The sequence below is a fragment of the Typopeltis vanoorti genome, chromosome 18 (assembly GCF_054136105.1).
Source record: "Typopeltis vanoorti isolate ZY-2024b chromosome 18, IOZ_Tvanoo_1.0, whole genome shotgun sequence".
Classification (NCBI taxonomy): domain Eukaryota; kingdom Metazoa; phylum Arthropoda; class Arachnida; order Uropygi; family Thelyphonidae; genus Typopeltis; species Typopeltis vanoorti.
Window position 1 is genome coordinate 20023084 of NC_143566.1, and position 22163 is coordinate 20045246.

General features: G+C 37.4%; 1 protein-coding gene across 4 annotated transcripts in view; it reads right to left on the reverse strand.

The window, feature by feature from the left end:
- Gug (arginine-glutamic acid dipeptide repeats grunge) overlaps positions 1 to 22163 on the reverse strand; it is a 565908-nt gene that overhangs the window by 364968 nt on the left and 178777 nt on the right. For 2 of the 4 annotated variants that reach the window (XM_090408198.1, XM_090408197.1), the window contains exons 4-5: positions 21598 to 21668; positions 8551 to 8583 (exon numbers count right to left, since the gene is read on the reverse strand). In XM_090408198.1, the coding sequence (XP_090264324.1) occupies positions 8551 to 8583; positions 21598 to 21668 (104 nt within the window). The remainder of the gene's footprint in view (positions 1 to 8550; positions 8584 to 21597; positions 21669 to 22163) is intronic. The other 2 variants (XM_090408202.1, XM_090408199.1) reach the window with 1 other exon arrangement.

Here is a 22163-nt window from a genome sequence, read left to right on the forward strand (position 1 = left end):
CGGAGGAGGGCGTTCACTTATCAGAGTCATTGATGGTCGCAGATTTTTAAGTGCGCGTGCGCAGAACAATATATAAAGTATGCAAGCCACTGCGAAATGTATACAACACTAGTTGCAAAAAACACACACTAGAAAACCACACCTACCTTCAGGGAAGTGAGGGGAGGGGAGTCGAACTACGGAAAAGTCTAAAGAAAGAGAACCAGCAGCTCACCTGTCTGCCGATTCACATCAAATCTCTCGGAACCTTTGTGATACCGCTCAAATCTCTCAGCCTCCATCGTAAGCTGCGAACCGCCGAACCTGGAAGCATCCAATATCTGTGTTGTCGTATTGATCCCCAGCCACCGGTAGCACGAGCACGTCTGTCAGCGGCTAATACCGCATGCCTTTCATGCAGTTCCACGCGCGCTTTTTTTTTCTTTTATCCTTTTTTTTTATTTTCTTTATCTCTCCGACAATATTTAGCTACAGGCCATTAGGACAAATAAATCGTAAATTAACACTGCCAGAGCCGCTGCTTATGAGTCGACAAAAGCTACGGCCCCTCCCTCTTCCCCTCCAAAGTAGCGGATCTGCCCGTGGCGCTGGGTTAAGTGGCCGAGGTGGGCGGATAAATCATGTTAGCGGCTTTACGTCCATGCACTAAGGAGGAAGGCGGACGGCAGTATCGGATGTCCGTTGTCTACGGCTGAATCATCGAAAGAAAGCGGGAGATAGGTCATGCAGCTAGTTGCAGAGCGTCCGCAGATTACACTTTCAGAGTAACGCTCGCACATAATGATATCCTAAACAGGAGAACGGCTTGACCTTTCTACTAACGAACACGAGGGTGGGGAGGAACGAACGAGGCAAAATGTGCAGAAGGTAAATCGCCGAAATACTATTATTATATTTCTTCAGTAATGCATTTTGTGACGTCACAGGCTTTGAGCTTGGCGAAACCAATCGCATTTTTGCCACATAATAATAAACCATTTCAGTATAGTTTCTGGGAAGATTCCCATGTTATTCCTCTTAAACACTATTAACATAATTACGGCTATTATAGCCTGCTTTTGCTTAGGAGTGTTCCTTATTTTAATACATTAGCTATCATTACTCAAAAAGGGGTATATATATATATATATATATATATATATATATATATATATATATATATATATATATATATATATATATTAGGGCATTATGGGTGAGTATAGAAGGCAATTATGGTAGAATAAAAGAGGTGAAAAATTTTTTGTACATACCTTGTTTTGGTTCTAACGATGCCTTCCAATTCCATGATCCTGCTGAAGGTTGTTTATAAACGGGGGAGAAGATGGGGGGAGAACATGGGGGTGTATTTTGACTTATTTTCCCGCGTCAAAACACACCCGATGTTCCTTCCCTCCCCTCTTCTTCCCCGTTTATAAACGACCTTCAGCAGGATCATGGAATTGGAAGGCATCGTAGAACCAAAACAAGGTATGTACAAAAAATTTTTCCATATATATATATATATATATATATATATCCCTTTTTGAGTAATGATAGCTAATGTATTAAAATAAGGGACACTCCTAAACAAAAACAGGCTATAATAGCTGTAATTATATTAATAAACCAGTTCGATTTATTTTGTGTCTATTCTTATCATTCGTAACAAACTATGGTTGATTTTTTAGAAATGAAAAAGCGTGCTAGTGACGCTGTTCCCATTTTGTACTTAAAAAAAAAACGGTGAAGTGAAAAAGCATGCTAAGGTCAATCGATTTCGAAATAGCCCATTTGATTGTTTTTCTAACAATGCTTACAATATTTTAACTTTAAAGTCAAATAGATATTTTAAAGGGATCAAATACAATCTTCTTTTTCCTTTTTACGTATTAGGCCTAGTGGTCTGTTAAGGAACTGTCCATAGCCATTCCAAACCGTACGCGTCCCGAGGATAAGGTGGTTAGCCCTATGCTTCGCGGTGTGTCCTATGTCTGTAGTTGCTTGTGTTCATGGGGCCCGTTTACCTGTTCTTGGGATAAAAAATCCTGAATTTCAGTGTGAAAGAAATTCCCACCTCCGTATGAGACCTGCTACCCTCATCTTTCCTCGAAAGAGACCAGTAAAGGTTCCTCACATCGAACGGGAATCGAACCCAGGTCTTTCCGACTAAACGGCATCGTCTATACCGACTGAGCTATGAAGGCTCATAAAATACGATGCACGAAAATAGAATGTAATATATAATAATAGAATGTCCGATGATAAAATAGAACGATACCGAAGAATTAAGTAGGGAAGGCCATTTACCTGCGTGATCGGTAGGAGTGCGTAGTCTATCCTTTCTCCAACGATCAGGTTGGAGAAAGGATAGACTTTCTCGAACCTGATTCCAACCGTGGGGATGAATTTCTTCGCCCGATGTGAAACTTCCACTCGTCCTTAACTGTACATGCATTTCTGGGGTAGTGTCACACCATTTCTCTGCTTCTGAGTAACTCAAGCAGGGTTTTTCAGGTGATCTACCTCTTCGCCCACTTGTGATACAACGTACAGCAGGTTTACAACCTTTTGTGAGTATGAGTTACATCCGAAAGAGAGAGAGAGATAAGAGAAAAAAATCCCAGTTGAAAATGCCCAAGCTCCAAGCAGAAACTTTTTTTTTTTTTTTGCTTTCTTTTTTCCCTAGTACTCAAAACAACAAACTGTTTGAATGCTGTGAGTTCCCAAAACCAAAATGCGTTTGCTTTGTTTGAAGTGAATGGTATATTAAAAGCAAAATTTTGCGGTGCTATAAACTTATTAACTAAACCTGCTGTACGTTATATCGCACCTCAGATTAATTACGTCACTAGAGGCAGTGGTGTAGCTAGAGCTTTTGCCGCCCGGGGCGATCCCTGAGTTTCCCGCCCCTCTCAATAGACACCAAAAATGCTACAAAATGTCAAAACGACGTAGTGGGAAATAAATTAAAACACTATGGTTATTTTTGAAGTAAAACTTTAATTTCAACATTCTAAAATGTCATTTTTCTTGCTTTTCTGTTAGCAAAATCGTCGATTACATTGGCGAAGTCTATTTCATAGTAATTTAGGTAATTCTTAATCAATTTTATTTAGAAAAACTCCTCTCACAACTAGCAACACTTACAGCAATTGTGAGGAAAATTCGCAGTAATATTACAATATTTGGAAATTAGTTCTCGAGACTGTATTTTAGAATTAACTGCAAAAGTGCAAAAAGGTTCAAAGTGCCGCCCGGGGCGAGTCTCTCCCTCCGCCCTCCCCTAGCTACGCCTCTGACTGAGGGCATCTTGAATATTACACGAAAAGCGTAGGCACGTTTTACAGGCTTAAGGTGTACGTTGGCGATCTGCATATATATAAACCCGCATTTCATTTAATACAAGACATGACAAGTATAGTTCTCGTTTTGGCAGTGTTAATGCATTGTTTACAGATCGCAAACATCCGAATGTCTGTGCAGTGCGTAATGCCGACTATGTTTTCTGATGTGTTTTGATTCTTCTAATAACTTTTTGATCCAAGTTATTCTAAGTAAAATCATTGGGGGGGGGGGGGGGGGGCGCTGCATATTGTTTGATTCTGATGAAAGCGTGTTATTTTGCCATCCCATCCTTTACATGGAAGAAAAGGAAAAAAATAGATTTTTCTTGGCATTCTATTAATTGCTACGGCTATTTCTATTCGGCGGATCAACATCGTGAAATTTTTACAACTTCGGAGGGCTTTGAAATTAATCACAGCGTGGGCTTTGATTTCTTATGTGCATTTTCATGAAACACATTTTTTTTTTTTCTAGATGGCGCCAACCTGCTTCAAGTGTTACGAGTGATCTCCCCATTTTGTATTCTGCCCTGTACGTCCTAGGTTGAATCCACAAGTCTGAATTTGTGCATGTGTGTGTGTGAATTTTATATATACATGTAGTGGAATGAGTATGTTCAAGGTCACCCTGGCTGAAGCCCTTTCTTCTATGAAAAAAATTGCTTCAAATTTTGCAAAAAAAAAAAAAAAAAAAAAGTTACGTGAGATACCAACTAAAAATTTGAAAATTTTTTGAAGGATACTTTTGATAGGTAGTTATAAAGTAAATTTAGTCCTATTCTGTCCTTTTCATCCCTTCGGCCAAGAGAGACTGTTATCAATTTTAATAACGATTAAAATAGGGTTGTGGTGAAATAACCTTGATGCTCGAATGACTGCATCAACTTCAGAGCTTTCTGAAGCAGAATAGTGGTCGGCAACACTTTTCTCATCGACTGAAATACATTCTTGTGTTGTCAATTTTCTTTTCTTTTTCAAATCTTTCTTTAAGCAGTTTGACTTGATATACAATATCTTTAAACAAGTTTATACCAGCAATATTTTTATATAACAAAAGTCGAACATAATTTGATGTGACAATATGTGGTTTTCAATTATCCTTCGCAAGCTTGCGAATTCAACCTGGAGAGCAGCGTACAAAATGAGGAAATGGCCACTCGGAAAGCAGGTAGCCGCCATCTTGCAAAATTTTTTGTTTGTCTGAAAATACAAATAAAATATCAAAAACATTCTTGTGTTGTCAATTTTCTTTTCTTTTTCAAATCTTTCTTTAAGCAGTTTGACTTGATATACAATATCTTTAAACACGTTTATACCAGCAATATTTTGCTGGTATAAACTTGTATATTTTATATCGGTTTATTATACTTTGTATTGGTATATTCAATTCAACTAAAATCGAAGCCTGTGTGTTATCGAAACAGTTTTTAGTTATCTTTAATTGAGCAAACCACGTCTTTGATTCCAACAACTTTAATCATTTCTCGAAATTGTCCTCACTACGCATATGTTTCTATTAATATCGAAGATTCATTAAACTCGGAGTGTGTAGAGAAACGCCCAAAAATGGCTAATTAGCGAATGATTAAATATCACACCACCATGGCTTCCAAAATCATTACCATCAAAATCAAGTTCCCAGAAAGCTCAACTTCCTCAAAAAACTAATCATATTTATCTATGGGCGGGGTGATTAACGCCAATACTGTGGTCGAGCGTGACTTGTCCAAAACGAGAGCTGTTCGCTTTAACGATGAGGCATCATTCATCGTCTGCTGTTCCTACATTGATTTCTGGGCAAGCTGGTCGGGGGGCGGGGAGTGGAAGCTATTTTAGGCATACTCAAGGAACTTTATGGACTTGCGAATGTGGAAAAGGTAATCTTAGCTTTTTATTATTGTTCACTGTAAAATCTTTATCGCAGAGATTAAAACGCATCTTCATATATATATATATATATATATATATATATATATATATGGATAATGTACAAATAAAGCCCCTCCCCCATCTTCCCTTGACCCATGCACTCCACTTATCACGAATATTGCCCACATATACTGGTAAAAAGTACCGACACAGGTTAGTGCTATATTTCGCTAAGTCAACTACGCTCTATGTCAATAAAGACATAAAAACATCTTATGCATCAGGATATCAACGACTATTGTTCTTATTTTTGTTTCCTATACAAATTTCCATCAGTAGGCTGTTCAACATATTTTATATCTACGTTCTTCATTTGACTGTGGAAAGGTCTTAGATTAAATCCAAAATCCCAACAATCCCACGGCGGGGTTGACGAAATATCTCTGTCATCTGTCAGTTTGTATGCGGTTATTTGAATTATTTAAATTGTTATTTAAATAATTCGCAATAGAGTGTTCATATATTAATAAAAAAATTACTGAATATTTTTTTCATAAATTTTGAAATCTTATAGCGGGAAAAAAAAATTAGATGTACGTAGCCTTCGCTAACATTAACTTACTCGAAAACTTCACTAAAGGAAAGACCTATAAACGATGAGCGCTCTAAGTGAATATTATTTCCACTGATTATAAACAGTATTTTTTCTACTTACATCTGAGAGGGGTACCAAGATAATTCAGAATTTCAGAGAACCTCCCCAAAAACCCTCTAGGTCATAGAAAAAAACAAGTTTCTATAGGAACGAGGCTTCTGTACATGAGTTACCAGCCTAATCAGGGTTTTTTCCTCCTGCACAGCATCCAAACCAGCCAAAGAACACGCAGTTTAGAAAATTTTAAAAATATATATAAACAAATTTTATATATATTTTTAAAATTAATTCCAGAGAGAGGGAGAGAGCGATATACACATCTTCACATTTCAAAAAAAAAAAAAAAAAAACCTAAAACGAAGGCATAACAAGAATGTGTGTGGGATTCTTGCTGTTTGTACATCAAGTTCCTTAAGTTTAAATTATTCTTTAACACTTTACTAAACTTCAAAAACTATAAAGCCTCATAATCTCCTGAACTAAAAATTAAGAATGTGAATTAAGAATACAACTTGGAGGGGGAAATTTATGCAAATTCCACCCACAGAAAAGCTATTTGCATATAGTACATTACTACTAGTGAACGGGATAAGGATAAAATAATCCGAAAATCCTGCTCTCTAAGAGACCAAACGAAGCCTTCTTAGTTCTATTCTTGAGAGAATAGAACTAAGAAGGCAAATGTTAAAAAAAAAAATTAAAAAAAAATTCTTGTGCTAACGTGTTGATAATTCTGAAGCCTTCTTAGATCAGTTGGTTTCGACGGAGACCTTCGGTTGGAAAGACGGAGATTCAAATCCCGTCAATGACGCATGGAACCTTCATTAGGCTTTTCAATCCAAGGTGAGTTAGCCAGTGTCACACTTTGGTGGAGGGTATTCGCCCCTCAAAAACACAATATCTACAGACAAAATACTCGCCCTTAGGGGATGTGACAGAGGAGCGGCAAGCCGGCTGAATTATTTGCCTAAAACCCTTACTTAGGAAATTCCGCCCGTCTCAGACGGGCGAGAATTGGATGGCCTGATGAATGAGGAAGCCAAACAAAAAATTTTCAAGCCGTTTCTGCGACTAGGCCAGCAATTGTCTGTGAATTTAATCCTAAAGCAAATAACATTTGGCTCAGGATTAAATCAACATTCAAATCCTGATGGCGTTTAATTTTTTTACTCGGGAATGCCTGGCAGCTCAGCTATTTTATAAGAAAAGTTCGCGAATTTATATCTAAGAAAGACTTTGAACACATTAATTCTTGATAAACCAACTATTACAATTATTTTTGGCTTAAAAAAAAAAAAATCTGCTGAAGAAGGCTTGGATTACTTTAATTGAATGTTGAAGATATTTCGTGTGCATTTAGACAATGCAAAGTGTTTATTTTTAATTGTTTGATGTCCGTTGGTCATTTTCCACATAATATGTATTTGGAGCACCTCCGTAACTCAGTCGGTATCTACAGACAAAGCCCTTTTGTTCGGAAAGACCCGGGTTTGATTCCCGTTCATGACGTGAGGAACCTTCATGTGATTTCTTTCGACTAAAGATGAGTTAGCCAATCTCATACAGAGGTAGGGGATTTTTTCATCCGGAAAACCCAGAATAGGTAAACCGGCCTCATGAACACACAGATTTATGGTCATTTCCACATGATGACACTTGAATATAAAGGGACTCATGGTATGTATCATTAGGATTCACAAATGGTTATTTAAAAAAATCAGTGAAATGGAATTTACGGGTAACCATGACGTGTCTACGTAGGAGTTTTTTTCCCCCCATAAAAATAAAACAGAAATAAATTCTCAAAACCCTTAAAATCTAAACAAAATATGAAATCAGTTACTGGTTTGCTTTATTTCAGTATACGAATGCACTACCCGTGAAAGCAAAGCACATATTGTCGTAAACTACAAGTGCATGGGGAGGGGGAAAAGAGAGAAAGGGAGAGAGAGCAACTAATTACATTCATGTCAAAAATGTAGACATCAAGAATGGATGAGAATTACAGTTGCAGTATGCGGGATTACAATGGCAAGAGCATATTCCCAAAATGAGAAACGATCCTCCAATTAAAATACCTTTCAACACGGTTGTCATCATGCAGGCGACCGCGAGAATTCAGTAAAGAAGAGATGGATGGATAACATCAAAGATGATCTGGATAATTGGAATAACGCGCGCATCTGCTGTGCCACACTGAAAGAGCAAGATAGATGGACGGTGCGACTGGTGAAAGGCTTGTGTATCCCAGAGATAATGGAAATGAATGAATGGCTGACTAATATATATTGCATTACCCGCTATTATCCACAAAAGGCATTAAAATGCTTGAAATTGTTCAATTATTTCAAACAAACCGCCATTGGAACACGTCGATTAATTGGAAATGATAATTGCGCCATTAGAAGCTCCGTTTCAACATGAAAAATCACAACATTCTCGAAGAGCGCACATCCTTTATTTTAATTGGCTGAAAATACAAGGATTAATTTTGCTAATGACATTTCAATGTGCTAGGCACAAAAGAAACGAATGAGAAACATTTTATTTATTTTGTTTTTTTTGTTTTATTTGATGTTTTATCTTTTTTAAAATTAATTAATTATTTTTATTTCATTTTAAGTTTTTTTTTGTTTTATTTAAATTTTTATCTTATTTTATTTCATTAATTTTGTATTAACAACGAAATGGCACACTTACAGTGATCCTTTTCCCAGTCGAATAGTGCGAAACCTTCGATTATAAACAAAATAGAAAAATCAATTTATGTTTTTACAAAGATAGATCAAAAACATTCTACTTATCCTGTGGATTACTATATTTTCAGTTTATATATATATAAACTATGACTAGTCTCAAAATCAGCGATTACGGTAATACAAAATATTTCTGTACTCAAAGCATAGAAACATGACAACAATTGGTTTCTACGTTTTAATCATTTCAAGGGAAGTGCGCAGACTCAACTATAAGCGCCACCTCTTGAATATCATCCTGGTTGTTATGAAAACATAAAATGCAAAATAATTCTTTTTTTTTGTTAACTTATTAATTATTATAGTCATTCTTATCATTAATTTTATTATTATTCACGTTTAAGTATTCTTTCCCTCTTATTATAATAATTGTGTAATGTTAATGTGCATTTTTTTATGCTTTAATGTAATTTTTCGATGTTTTTTTTTCCTCTGGATTTCAGAATAATTTTGTGTTTGTATTAAATATTAAATTTGAACACCGAGGTCGTTTAAATTAATATAACATACTGTTATGTAATATTAAGAAAATATAACACTGTTATATTTTCCTCAGACTTAAAAAAAAAAAGTCTATATAAGGGGGGAAGTGCAGGCCAGACGGGAGAAAAAACAAAATTAACACCATTGCACTAAATTACAAAAACTGAATTTTTCTACGTGATTGTGCAGTTAGGCAGCGAAATCTATTTCCTTCAACAATTAGTTTAAAACACTATTCAGGCATAAAACAATAACACTGTGAACCTCTAATCAATAAATAATAAGCTAATAAATAACTGTTAGTCAAAGTAACATATTAGTATCAAGTAGTAATAGAAACCAATGACGTCACAGGAACATCAGAACTCTGGAATTCGGACACAGGTGCACTGCTATAATATGTGAGCAAACTACTTGTACCTTATGTAAGTGTTTTGTTTTATTTCTTTGTAACTCGCAGTATGGCCTCAAAACTTGGATTAATTTACGAATCACCACCCACCCTTGCAGTCAATTTCTTTAAGCATCTTAGCTGTAATCACCAAATACGCTGATAGTCAAAAGACAGCAACAGTTAGCAACGCTCATAATCACGGAAACCTTTTACTGTTAAAGGAAGTTAACCTCCCCTCATCCAAGACGAAGTGGGAAAGGGGTTGCAAGAGTTGGGAAAGTGCTCCAGGCCTGTAATTAAAACAAGCGTCGACTTACAAAAATTTAATGATAAATAATTCTGAATTACCAAAATAAATAAATAAAAACAGAAAAATTTCCCTAGGTTATGGAAATATCACAAAATCAGAAAAATTACTGCATAACCAAAAAATTAGGAATAGTTTGGTAAAGCAAAATTTTCTTGTTATTATCATTTATAAGCGTGGGTGGGTGTATATATGCGTGAGCGTATGTTGTCTTGAATTAAAGCTCTGAAAATATACACAATCTTGCCATAAATACTGTTACAACTTTCGCACACTCTCGTGTTGCCCAAAGAATTGTGCGAGCCAGGTTTCGTTAGTGGCGTTTTGCGCAGCCAAAATTCACGTGTTTATCGGTAGAGAGAGCGAGAGTTGGCTAGCTGTATGGGTTAGCATGCAGTGCGGAGATTATGAGAACCGTGAGCTGTAATAGCTCTTCACAAGGTTGGAATGCAGTCACCTGTTATTTTCAAAGCGCTAAAAACACTCAGAATCAGTAGGATGTGTGTGTGTATCAGACTATTAACTGTTATAACAATACAGAAGACGTATCTGACCGCCAAAGAGACCGGACGCTGTTGCGTTAGGACGCAACAGCTTATGGGGGCTGTGAAGGCAGGCCTCTGCCGTAATCCTGTGAGAACGCAGAAGTGATGTCGCGTGTACTAACTGATGACCTGGAGGTGAAAGTGTACTGGACATCTCCTAACATCATAACTTATCACCACTAAAGGATCGTTTAACCGCCAAAACCATCGAGTATATGCCCCAGCACCTAGTGTCAGTGATGGTTTGATGGGGGGGAAGACGTATCAGGGGAGATATCCAAGTTGCATTTTTGCGAGAAAGAGATCAAAATTTTCACTAAAGTGTATCAGTGCTGGAACCTGTGGTACGGCCCCTGAACAACACCTTGTTTCACGGTAGGCAGTAGAAACAACAGAGCTCAGCCTTTGCACAGAATGCGAGGACGACATATCGGTGGTTGGAGGCGAACGTTCCCAGCCACATATCACCATCTGATTGACCGTCTGGAAGTCCCGATCTGAATCCGTTGGACTTCAAATTGTGGTCAGAGCTTGAGAGATCAGCCTGCAAGAAACGATATCCTGGCATCGCTAGTCTGAAGGTGGATTGGGAGCGTTTCCGTTAGACTTCAAGACTTCAGGCGTGCGTGAAGGCAAAAGAGAGACATTTCGAACAATGAGTGCTGCTACATGTGGTTTGTATGTACTGAAACTGTAAATAATTTAGCGATAGATTAAAAGTTTATGCGCTGTTCAATTTGTAACTATTTATGGCTAGACTAGGTAATACGTCTTCGAATCCAATTCTAGCAAAGCCTAAAGTTTTGTCGATTGTGTGTGTGTGTGTGTGTGTGTGTGTGTGTGTGTGTGTGTGTGTGTGTGTGTGTGTGTGTGTGTGTGTGCGCGCGTGTGTATTAATTCTTGAATGCAAGAAAAGAATTTGCTCTAAATATGAGTGAGACTTGCATGATACTGAAGCACTTACAATTGTACACAATCACATTTATATAAAAATGTATATTTAATTATTTTTTAATGTGAAAATGTTATTAATATATCTTGCATTTAATACTGTGGATGGACTAAGGGATTAATCTCTAGAAATCAGGTTGGTGGTCTCACACTGGATGATGAAAATCATCTAGCAATCACGACGTAGTGAAATTCGAACCCAAATCCTAAAGGGGAGACATCAGTGAACTTGGATAAGTTATAACGAAGGACTTTAAATATGTTTTAAGTATGAGGTATGTCACTTCTTTATGAGTACAGAGTAAACAATAAAACACTATTCAAAGAATAAAATATTTATAGAATTAAAACACCTTGCCTGGAGCTCATTATCAGCTTTTCGGCATTTGTATAATTGCCTTCTTTTAAATTTGAACGGATCCCGCTAAGTTGACTTCAGTTTTGTAGTTCAATCCAATAAGGTGCGTTTATTCAAATTAAGTGGATATTGAATCCAACATTATTTCATGTTGGATTCAATATCCACTTAATTTGAATAATTTTGCATTGCCGAAGTGAAGCTTTTTGACTCTCTTTTTCAGGTGCGTTTATGTTTATTTTAAGATGAAGTAAAGAGACACCCACCGATCCATTTACAAAGCACGCTAACAATAAAAACATCGCTTTGCAACGCCACAGGTAATAAAAATCAAACACAAGTCGTTATTTGAGAAGAATTCTCTAGTGAAAAGGGTCATTTTCGGAAGCAGATTGTAAAACAACGTAGTACAAAATGCGTTTACGTATCGAACGAGAACCCGCTATCCACAAAAAGTATTTGCGAGGCGGATATATGGAAAATTTACGCAGACGATTGCCTTAAAAGTTTCAGCTTTTTCTATAGAGAAACATTAAAGAAAACTTTACTATTACTTCTTTGAACAAAATAGCATATTCGAAAGTAAAATGCAGGTCTATCTCTCATATTAAAGTCTAGGAAGTCTAAAATGTTGCGAGTTATGAAGTGCTTAAAAATAAATAAAATACTGAAGACGAAAATAAAATATAAGTTTTCGTTTATAATATCAGTATATTTATGCATTATTTTATTATTCAGAAACGACAGTCTTCTTTTTGAGCCGATTATAAAAATATAGTACTGTACTCATTTACCTTCTCCCTCCCCTCAAAAAAAAAAAAAAAAGAAAGAAAGAAATACGGCGATTAGTTTATCGCCACGGAATTTATTTTAATATATTCTGCATTACTAATTCATGGCAGTCGGCAGTTATGTTGCGTTTTCAATATTTTACTGCTGGATATCAATTGTTCTTTTATGACGTCAACTGCATGGGTGTCTAAATGCAAGCAGAAGATCTCTTTTCATGTTTCTATTTGACTGCACATTTGCAAAAGCGACAGGTTTAACAGCATACAAGTGCGCACGCCTGTCAGCAATAATCCAACAATGCAATAACGTGCAGCACGAGACAAAAGTATAAATTCTTTTTTGTACAAAAACCACGCAGTTAGCTCTCGTTCTAAACACGCAGTTAAAAATGAAGATAATGCAGCTTCTAGCAGAGCACGTTCAGTGCAGCCATTAAGTTGTCAGATGGCGGGTAGTTGGGGCAGCAGACAATAAATAGCTTGTTAAAAAAGAAATGTTAAGAAATGTTCAGCGATGTGACTGCATAAACAAACAACTTCACCAGCTGATGGGGAAAGAAACGGCTAAAAATAAAGCATTTGAAGTTCCACGGAGACTATGCAATTCGCCGCAAAGTTCAGATTTTTCCTCGGAGATGGTAGGCGTAGGGGAAATAACGTAAAAAACCTATTAAAATACAACTTGTCGACGGTAAAAAGAGTTGTGCTTCAACAAGAGTGCTTGTATGCAAATTGTACTCAAACATATCAGATAAATCTCCCATTTTTCGCATAGTCTGACTTTAACACCAAGATTGCGTTGCCGACTACTCTTTGCGAAGCGCGCATTTCATAAAAGATGCGACGGCGCTTTGATACCGTATACGGGAGTTGGCATACAAACTACATCTTTACTTCGGGCAAACGGAAAATGGAATTTTGCATTTACTCGCTAAAAGAAGAAATGTCGAAGCGCCCTCTGAAGGATAGAATAACTAGCGAACGATTTACAAAACAGAGGCTTAGGATAAAAAAATAAATAAATAAAGATAAATAAAATGAAAAAAAAAAATGGAAGAAATCTCGCTTTATAAAGTATCACACTTATAAATCGGAAAACTTTACTTGTAAACACTTGCACACCATTTGCATATTTCTTACACCATTTTAAATTAAAGAATTTGCGCAGAACGTAAATAACAAAACTTGCGTTTATATGCTTTCTGTTATTGTAAGTTGATACATACTTAGCTCCGGTTGCACGTGCAAGCTTTGTTTTGTTTTATTTTATTTTATTTATGCACTCAACGAAATCTGATCCAAGTTTCGTATCTAATCTGATAGGAATAAAGGGCAATTTGGTCAATCGTTTCATCTTTCAATCCTTGTCTTTTCTTTTTTTAAACAGAGATATACGAGGTCAAAAAGATCTTCGGGTTATCTGCGTGTGTGAAATTAATTGAGTTGTCTGTGTATGTATGTATGTAGGTTTGAATTGTTTCTCCTATCTGTTATATCATTTCGCTACAGATGACAAAAGGCCCATGTCAAATTATTCACCGAGCTGGCTTGGCACAGTAAAGCGATATCTACCAGCTTATTGACAACAATTTTCACTGTTCATAGCCCGTTGCGTGAGTGTAGACGCAGACCACACATCTCGGCACTTGACAATACATCAAATATACAGCAGACATTGTTTAGGAAGTATTGGCTTCATGCCAGAAACGAAAAGTAGTGACAAGATGATTTTTTTTTTTAGCTATAAACAAGCATGCCCTGGTTCCATAAAATACAGTATAATTCACAAGTGACTAATAATACAGGCTTTAACTTCCGTTTTTTAACACATCTGAGGTATTCTCAAGAAAACAAAAATTCCTTCCTAGACTACCAAAACAAAACAAAACAAAAAAAAAAATTATTTGTGAGATCTCAGTTGAGACCTTACGGGGACGACCTTTTCTAGTCATTTCACAGATTCTTTTTAAAATTCTCATGCGATTTTTGGGGGAGGGAGGGGGGGAGGTCCAATAACAGCATCGCAGTGACATTTTTACAATATAAACAAAACCCTCAAAGTTATTCTGTTCTGAATATTTTGAAATCTCGGGAAACAACGTCACTTGACGTTCACGGTTCAATACGGAACTTTTGCCACTTCAGGCCTCCGGTAAGAAGGGCGAGAAGAACTTCAGGCTGACGCTCGCTGATGAAGTCATTTTGAAATGATTACTGTCGCATATACAGGGTGTTCGGGATAAATTTGACATATTTATAATTAATTATATTTTTCCGTAAGTTACATGTATTAACACACACTTCTCTTCATTTAAAAGTTTGGACCCTTCTTCATTCATATACAAGATGTCAGAAAGGATGGATAGCTGGAACCCACCTGAATCATGGAAGAGAATAACTTGTATCATGATGATTCGTGCCCGCCATCAAAATAAGGATATTACGACTGCTGCCCAATGCTCCCTGAATACAGTAAAAACAATCAGGCATGAACTAGAGACTTGCAATGGTGACTACGAGGATGTAGCAAGAAGAAAGATCCCTAGCAGACGATCTGATTGCGTTCGTACAGCAGAATTCCTCGCAAATCTGCAGGAACAGGTGTTGAAGAACCCTGGCATTGGAATTCGGGCTTTGTTCGTGGAGTTGCTAACTGTAGTCAAGCCCTGGATAACAAGGGTAGCCAATGGTAGGCCGTATGTATGGCAGCAGGATTCGGCCCCTTGCCACACCTCTGGGAAAAGTCAAAAATGGTTGTCTGAAAATTTCTACGACTTCACCAGTCCAAATGTTTGGCCTCCAAACTCCCCAGACCTTAACCCCATGGATTATTTTGTATGGGGCGCAGTTGAAAAAGACACCAATCGCACTTCCAGTAATACAAAAGCCCAGTTAATGGATAAAATTAAAACAGTTTTTGCGGCCCTTCCCAGGGAGACTGTAGCATCAGCTTGTTCGAGGTTCCGAAGCAGAATTGAAGCTGTGATCGATGCTAATGGTGGTTATTTTGAGTAAATCTTGTTGATAGTATTGTAATTAACTCTGCCTGTAATGTTTTTTTGTCAATTCATTAAATTTAATAGATACAAAGAAGATTTTCTTTTTCCTTACGAAACTGTCAAATTTATCCCGAACACCCTGTATATATATAGAAAGAACCACAGAAAATTGATAAGTGAACTAGTGTCGAGATAGAACGTAGCTAAAGAAGTGAGTTCAGGCGAAAAAAACAAAACAAAAAATAATTCCGAGTTGTTTCCAATCATCCTTTCTGTTCTGGTTGTGTTATGGGCTCGGCTAAAGTTGATGCTTGAATTAATACGACGGTCACCGCTTGTGCATTCGTCTTGGCTTCAAAAAAAAAAAAAAAAAATGCCATTGTAAGCTTTGTTTATTGGTTGACCTAAAGGGAAAAATCAACAAGGGGGGGGAATTGAATCTCATTATCTTCTGAGCAGTGAAATGCGTGGATCCGATTAGTTCAGATATTTGCTTTTAATCCACCACTAGATCCTGACGGAAGTTCATCTAGTGTGAAGTTCATTAATCCTATTAAATCAACTCAAGAGGCTTAGAATAGTTCCCCCCCCCATCTTTAGAGGCGTGCATGGCTTAAAATTTAAAATAATTGTGTTGGTGCTTGTGCCTGACATCATCAAATTAAATGTCCAAGTACGATAGGCAATCGATATGCATTGAACAATGGGGCGGTTGTGAAGGTGTCAATAAATTGTTACCGCGCGCTCACGGATTTATTTGTTACTGACATAACAATAAATCTGTAGTTCTTCGATTCCACCAAAATTCCACCAGCATCTTCCTGATGTTCAACAACAAATCCCGTGATCTTTCTGTAGAGCGATAAAAACGACTGCGCATGCGCTAACGTTTTTGATGCTCTCCGAAGGATTAGGTGAATCATGTTTACGACAATCATCGATTCCCTCCCGCAGTAATTTTTATGATTGCAGGTAAGCAAAGAAAGAAATTAAGATCCGCCTTGTCTAATTGCAACTTCCATTAACTGATATCTCTACGATGTCTACCAAAGCTAATTGCGTTGTCTTTGGAAACAGCACACGGACACACGGAAAGGTTTATTGCCACCTAAACACCCATATTTTCTGTGCTTACAACCCATTTGAGAAGCTTTTTATGTAGTTGGAGAAAGTAATTTCCCATCTGTAAGTACAGTCGCCATTCCACCGGTCTGATAAGGTGGTAATGAAGAAACAGACAACATCAGTATTACGAGAATAGCAAGGGGGAAAAAAAGTCTCGTTTTAAGATCATATTCATTAACGAATACACAGAAATGGTCCATTGCCAGAAAGTAAATCGAAATTCTTCTGCAAATAATAAATTTGTGTGAAGTTTTGCGCAATAAACAATCACGCACTTATCTATAAGCAAAACAATAAAGATGATATTATGAGAAAGAAGTATTTCAGAAACAATTTTATATTTGAAAGTATAATTAGTTTTCTTTAAAAATAATAACGTATTTTATATTTAGGTCATAATTTAATATTTCAAAATAAATTAAATAATTAACGAAATTCTAAAACTAATAATATACCTTTAATTATCATGTATCATAATATTACAATAAAATGAGTTTAATGATGGGTTTGATTGATTTGATAAATTAGGCTTAAATATTCATAAAAATTTGAAATACATGCGATCTGTTAACATATGAGACAATTAAGTTTTTGAACATCGTATCAATTGGATTCAGGAAAAGTTACACGGAATTCTCAGTTTCATTTTAAGTTAAGGAAACCGTTAGGAGGGGGTGGTAAATCGGTGACATTTCAAAGTTGAAATTTTCAGAACCATAACTTGCGCCTCCTAGCAAACTAGACACTCAGATCCTTCACTTTTCTAGGTGTGAAATTCTTCTGATATTTCATGCATAATGAACACTGTTGATGTCAAATTCGGTTGTATCTATTATTACCAAGCAACTGTCAGAATAACAGTGCGGTTCTTGTCAGTCAGTGACAAAATTCATTTATTCTCTCAAAATTTCTGTTTCGGTTCTTGTGGGGGGGGGGGGGGGGGGGAGCATCTCCGGAACAGAAAGAGAGAGAAGTAAAATAAATAAGTTTAATCAGAGTGACGGCAAACTCACTCGATGCCCGGAGACTTCAGTTCAGACTACGGCGAAATCACTAAGTTAAATCCGCAAAGCCTCCAGTGTAAATAACGTAAGCCGAGGACAAAGCTCTCTCGACAACGAGAAAAAGGAGGTGCTTTCAGCAAGTCGAAATGAATTGCGCCGAGCTTCCCCCCGTCAGAGTAAACGGATCGATTTCGCACTTTGATTAGAATCATACCGTCACCTTTTAACTCAAATGCAAGCGAATAATTCCGTAGAAAATGTTTCAAAAACACGAAACCACTTACGTCATGAAATAGCAAAGAGCGTGCGTGTGTGTTGGGATAGTAATGCTACACACACGCACGCACGGGAAGAAGTGCGCGCTAACAATGGAAAAAGATGAAAGGAGATCAATGCAGAACAGAGAGAGGAGATGCTGTTCTAAATCAGAGGTTGGCAAGAAAGAACACCAAAAAAAGTCCCAGTATTAACTTTTAAAATAAAGAAAGACAGCAAAGAACGCGTGTAATTTATTCTACTTAACGTTGTCAATCACATAAGATGCAGTCAAATAACGTAAAGAAGTCAGAAAAGGCAATCAACAGAATAAAAGCAGTTGTTTCTCATATCTCAGCGGGTTCTCCCCCCCCGACACACACATTTTATTCTACAAAAATTTTCTTTGTTGACAGGAGGCTTTACTGTTAGTTCTGCAGTGTACAAATAATGAATTTCATGTAGCAGCTATTTTATGACTGAGAATACAATACATTTTGAAAAGCGGAAGAGAAATAGCAATTCCTTAATGAAATTTAAAAAAAAAAGAAGGAAGAAATAAAAAAGCGGAGAAAGTCATCCTTTTCTCAATCTCCAACCTCTTTTAGTCGGAGATTTTATGAATCTTGGTAGGAGTATCATATCTAAACTTTACATATTGTCACATTAATGTTCATTTGAATCGAACTTGGTAGGAAAGTTAACTATAACAAATCTTACGTATACAACACATTAGTTTTTTTTTAAAAAAAGTGATCTACTTTGATTGTTTTTTTTAGTTAATAAGACATTTATTTTCATAGGATTCAAGGTCTAACAAATGGTCCAATTTCTACAGTACAGTTTAAATAAACCTTCCATTGCCATCTCGTCTAGACGAGTTCCTCCTAATGGTGGGGTTTGGTTTCAAGTTTATCCACGTATAACATCGAAAGCAATTCTTCTGATCCCACAGTTCCATGATGTTCCTATATAAGCATACAAGAAGATGAAGAATAGTGTCTGGGTTTTATCGAGGAGAATGTGGGACAAGAATGAAATACGTTTATAACTCGCTTATACACTGAGTTAGCTTGACATTAGGAACACCCGCTTAATAATGCGTTGGTCCATATATCTCCGTGCAATCGCGGCTCGCAGATGCCTGGGAACATATTCCACAAGGTGTCAAACATCCTCCATGCGTAGCTCGACCCATGTCCGCTGCAGCAACTCCGCCAGTTCACGCTCATTCAGTGGAAGAGGATCAACAGTTCTCACACAAGTTCAACTGGGTTACACTCAAGGGAGTTTGGGGGACAAGGCAAATGTGGCAATTCGTTGTCGTGTTCCTCCAACCAGGAACGCAACAGCGATCCTAGTTACAAGGTGCGTTGTCCTGTTGAAAGATGGCACTGTGGCCGGGTAGATCTCCTGCAGATATGGATGGAGATGGTCGCTAACAGGTCCCTGTAGCGTTCACTATTTAGTGTTGGTGGGATGATAACCAACGGACCTAAGTCGTGCCAGAAAAAGCTCCCAAGAACATAACACCACTTCCACCGGCCTGTTGAACCCCAATTGTGCAATCAGGAGATAGGGATCATGCTGTTTACACCAAATGTAAACCAGAACATCAGCATGGTGCAGCAGGAAATGGGACCCATCACTCCAAACGACCTTCTTCCATCTGTCGGCGTACCTTGGCCCGTGCGAAGCGTTGTTTGCGATGCATGGTCGTTATCATGGGTATCCTTGCTGGTCTCAGGCTGTGGAACCCCAGGCGATGCAAGGTACGGAGCATGGTGTATGTGGAAATGGGTTGAACTGCCTTGCTGTTCTACTGGTGGGTGAATTGTGTGAGTGTTGCACGTCGTTGATGAGATACTAATCGTGACAACGGACGCCCACCTATAGAATCAACCACGAATGATGCTGACCAATGTGAACGCTTCTGCTGGATGTCTGTTCAGGGTTAATCCTGAACTCCGGGTTCCCAACTATCTGCCCGCGGTCAAATTAGCTCACGTTTCCACATTACTGACAAACATTTGCTGATTACGTACAGAGGATAGGTGTGCCCATCTATAGCAGCCGTACGAGACGTTAATATCACGTAGTACTTCGTCATCGCTCCGAATATGTGAATCGTTAGGGGGGGGGGAATCCTGATCTGATGCAAAGCTAATTTAATTTACTCGTCCAATTGTTTTTGATATGGTTACGAAATCCAAGGATACTTGGAAGGTCGTGGGCACTTAACTGCCTGTTAGAATCACGGATGATGATGGATATATATTCCAATATTGAAATCTTTTCTAATTGCTAGTGTCAGGAGGGGAAAAAATGTGTGCGTCTGTGTGAGACCGGCTCATCCACTGAAAAAACATGAACGAATGATTCAAGTATAAAAAGACATGCATAATGGAACGAGATTTAAAAAAAAAAATGTCGAAGTAACTAAATGTTTCTAGTGTGAAATGACTGGCATTGATCTTTGCGTTTAATCTTTGTTTTGAGGTATAATGTTCGAAGTTATTTCTGCAACTGGCATCCATTTTCAGACTTTGGTGTGGATATTTTAATGTGCAGAAAATGGGTAAAATTGAAATTATATATTGCAATAACTGATTGCAGATTGAATAAAATGTAGAATTTCGGTAGTTACGAAGGCGATATGCATATGACTTCAATATGTTTCAATCGGATCATTTTTTATTGAAGAAAATTATCGGAACTAATATTAATAAGTTTGTATTGGCTGGATGGAAGAATGTAATGAATTCTAGTATGCAGAATATCTCTCTTATTTATTTATATTTTTTTCTCTCAAAGGAATCTCTTTTGAAGAAACAAAATTGGAGATCGGGGACAAAAAAAAAAAAAAAGTGGCAGGGATGGGTCTAAAAGCAACTTTACAGTTGCTTTTAGACCCATCCCTGCCACTTTTTTTTTTTCATGTGTCTAATCATGTGTCTAAAAGCAACTTTACAGTTGCTTTTAGACACATGATTAGCTATGCGGTATAAATGTGAACTGATGCATGTTTTTGAAGCAGAATAGACTGTGATGCTGTTGTTATCACGCGTCATTCAGAGAGAAAGAAGGAAACGGCATAAAAAAAAAAACTGTTGTATAAGCAGAATCTCGAACAAGACTTAACGGATATCCTGACTCCTTTTGCTGATTGCGAGGCGGAGCCAAGTTCCAGTAGCGGATGTATATACGAGGCCTAACAAAAGTTAGGGGACTGAGCTTTTCCGTAACACACGACAAAACTGGTGAAGTGTAGCGTATCAGAAATATGTGGTTGCACCCCTCATAATATTATGCGATTGTATTGATTTCATTTTGCAGCAACGGTGGATCTGTTAGAACACATAATTAGCATTACACTGCATTCAAACGAGAGGGGGAAAAAATCTACTCAATAAACTGAGCAAAATTTTCATTTGTGAATGTCCGTTGGTCACGTCTATCATTGCCTTAAATCCAAGTTTTAAGCTACAGGTATAAATTTATTGAGTTCATGTACGCTTAAAGAACATGTGAATTTGTTCCCCAACCTTGCTCATTATCATCAGAAACAGAAAAAAAAGGAGAAAAAAAATTTTTTTTTCAAGAGTGCAACATCCTCGAAGTATATCTTCATATGTAGGACAAGGTCAGCAGAAATCAATAAGCATACGTGGAGAAAGAATGACGGCAGATGAAATTATAGTGACCTAATGTACGGAGGAACACCCAATCATCAATCAAGCAGAAAAAAAAAACAATTAAGGTTAGACAAAAGTACTTACCTTACGGAACTCGTGAATGGCACAGATGTAATATGGCTGGTCGGGTCTCTGGCTGTCCACATATACGGCATCTAAACCATATAGAAATAAATAAATAAATAAATAAACAAGGGATAAAAATAAATAAGTAGAACAATGCGTTAGCGTGAAATTGGTTAGTGACTTGCAACAGAGTTTTAAAACAATTAGCGCGTGCGTTGCACGCATGAATGTGAAATTTATTCTAATGACCATCGCAGGATCTCGGAATGGAACCATTATTAATGGCAAAAGATGTTAACCCACGAACCTTTAAAATATTATATGCAACACACACACACGCAGCTGTCAGGTTTTTTTTTTTTTTTCTTTAATAGCAGTCCTATTCATACAATGTTAGTACCGTGAATGAATTAAGGATGAGGCAGAAACGAGTTGCCGGCCTGGTTGGCCGAGTGGTTAGCGTGTCCGCTCTCCAGCCAAGAGGCCGTGGGTTCGAATCTCACCATGGGCATATTTGTAATTGTCCTACAAACTTTGCGGGGAAAGGAAATCTGCGACAGTACACTTATTCTAGCAGAAAACAT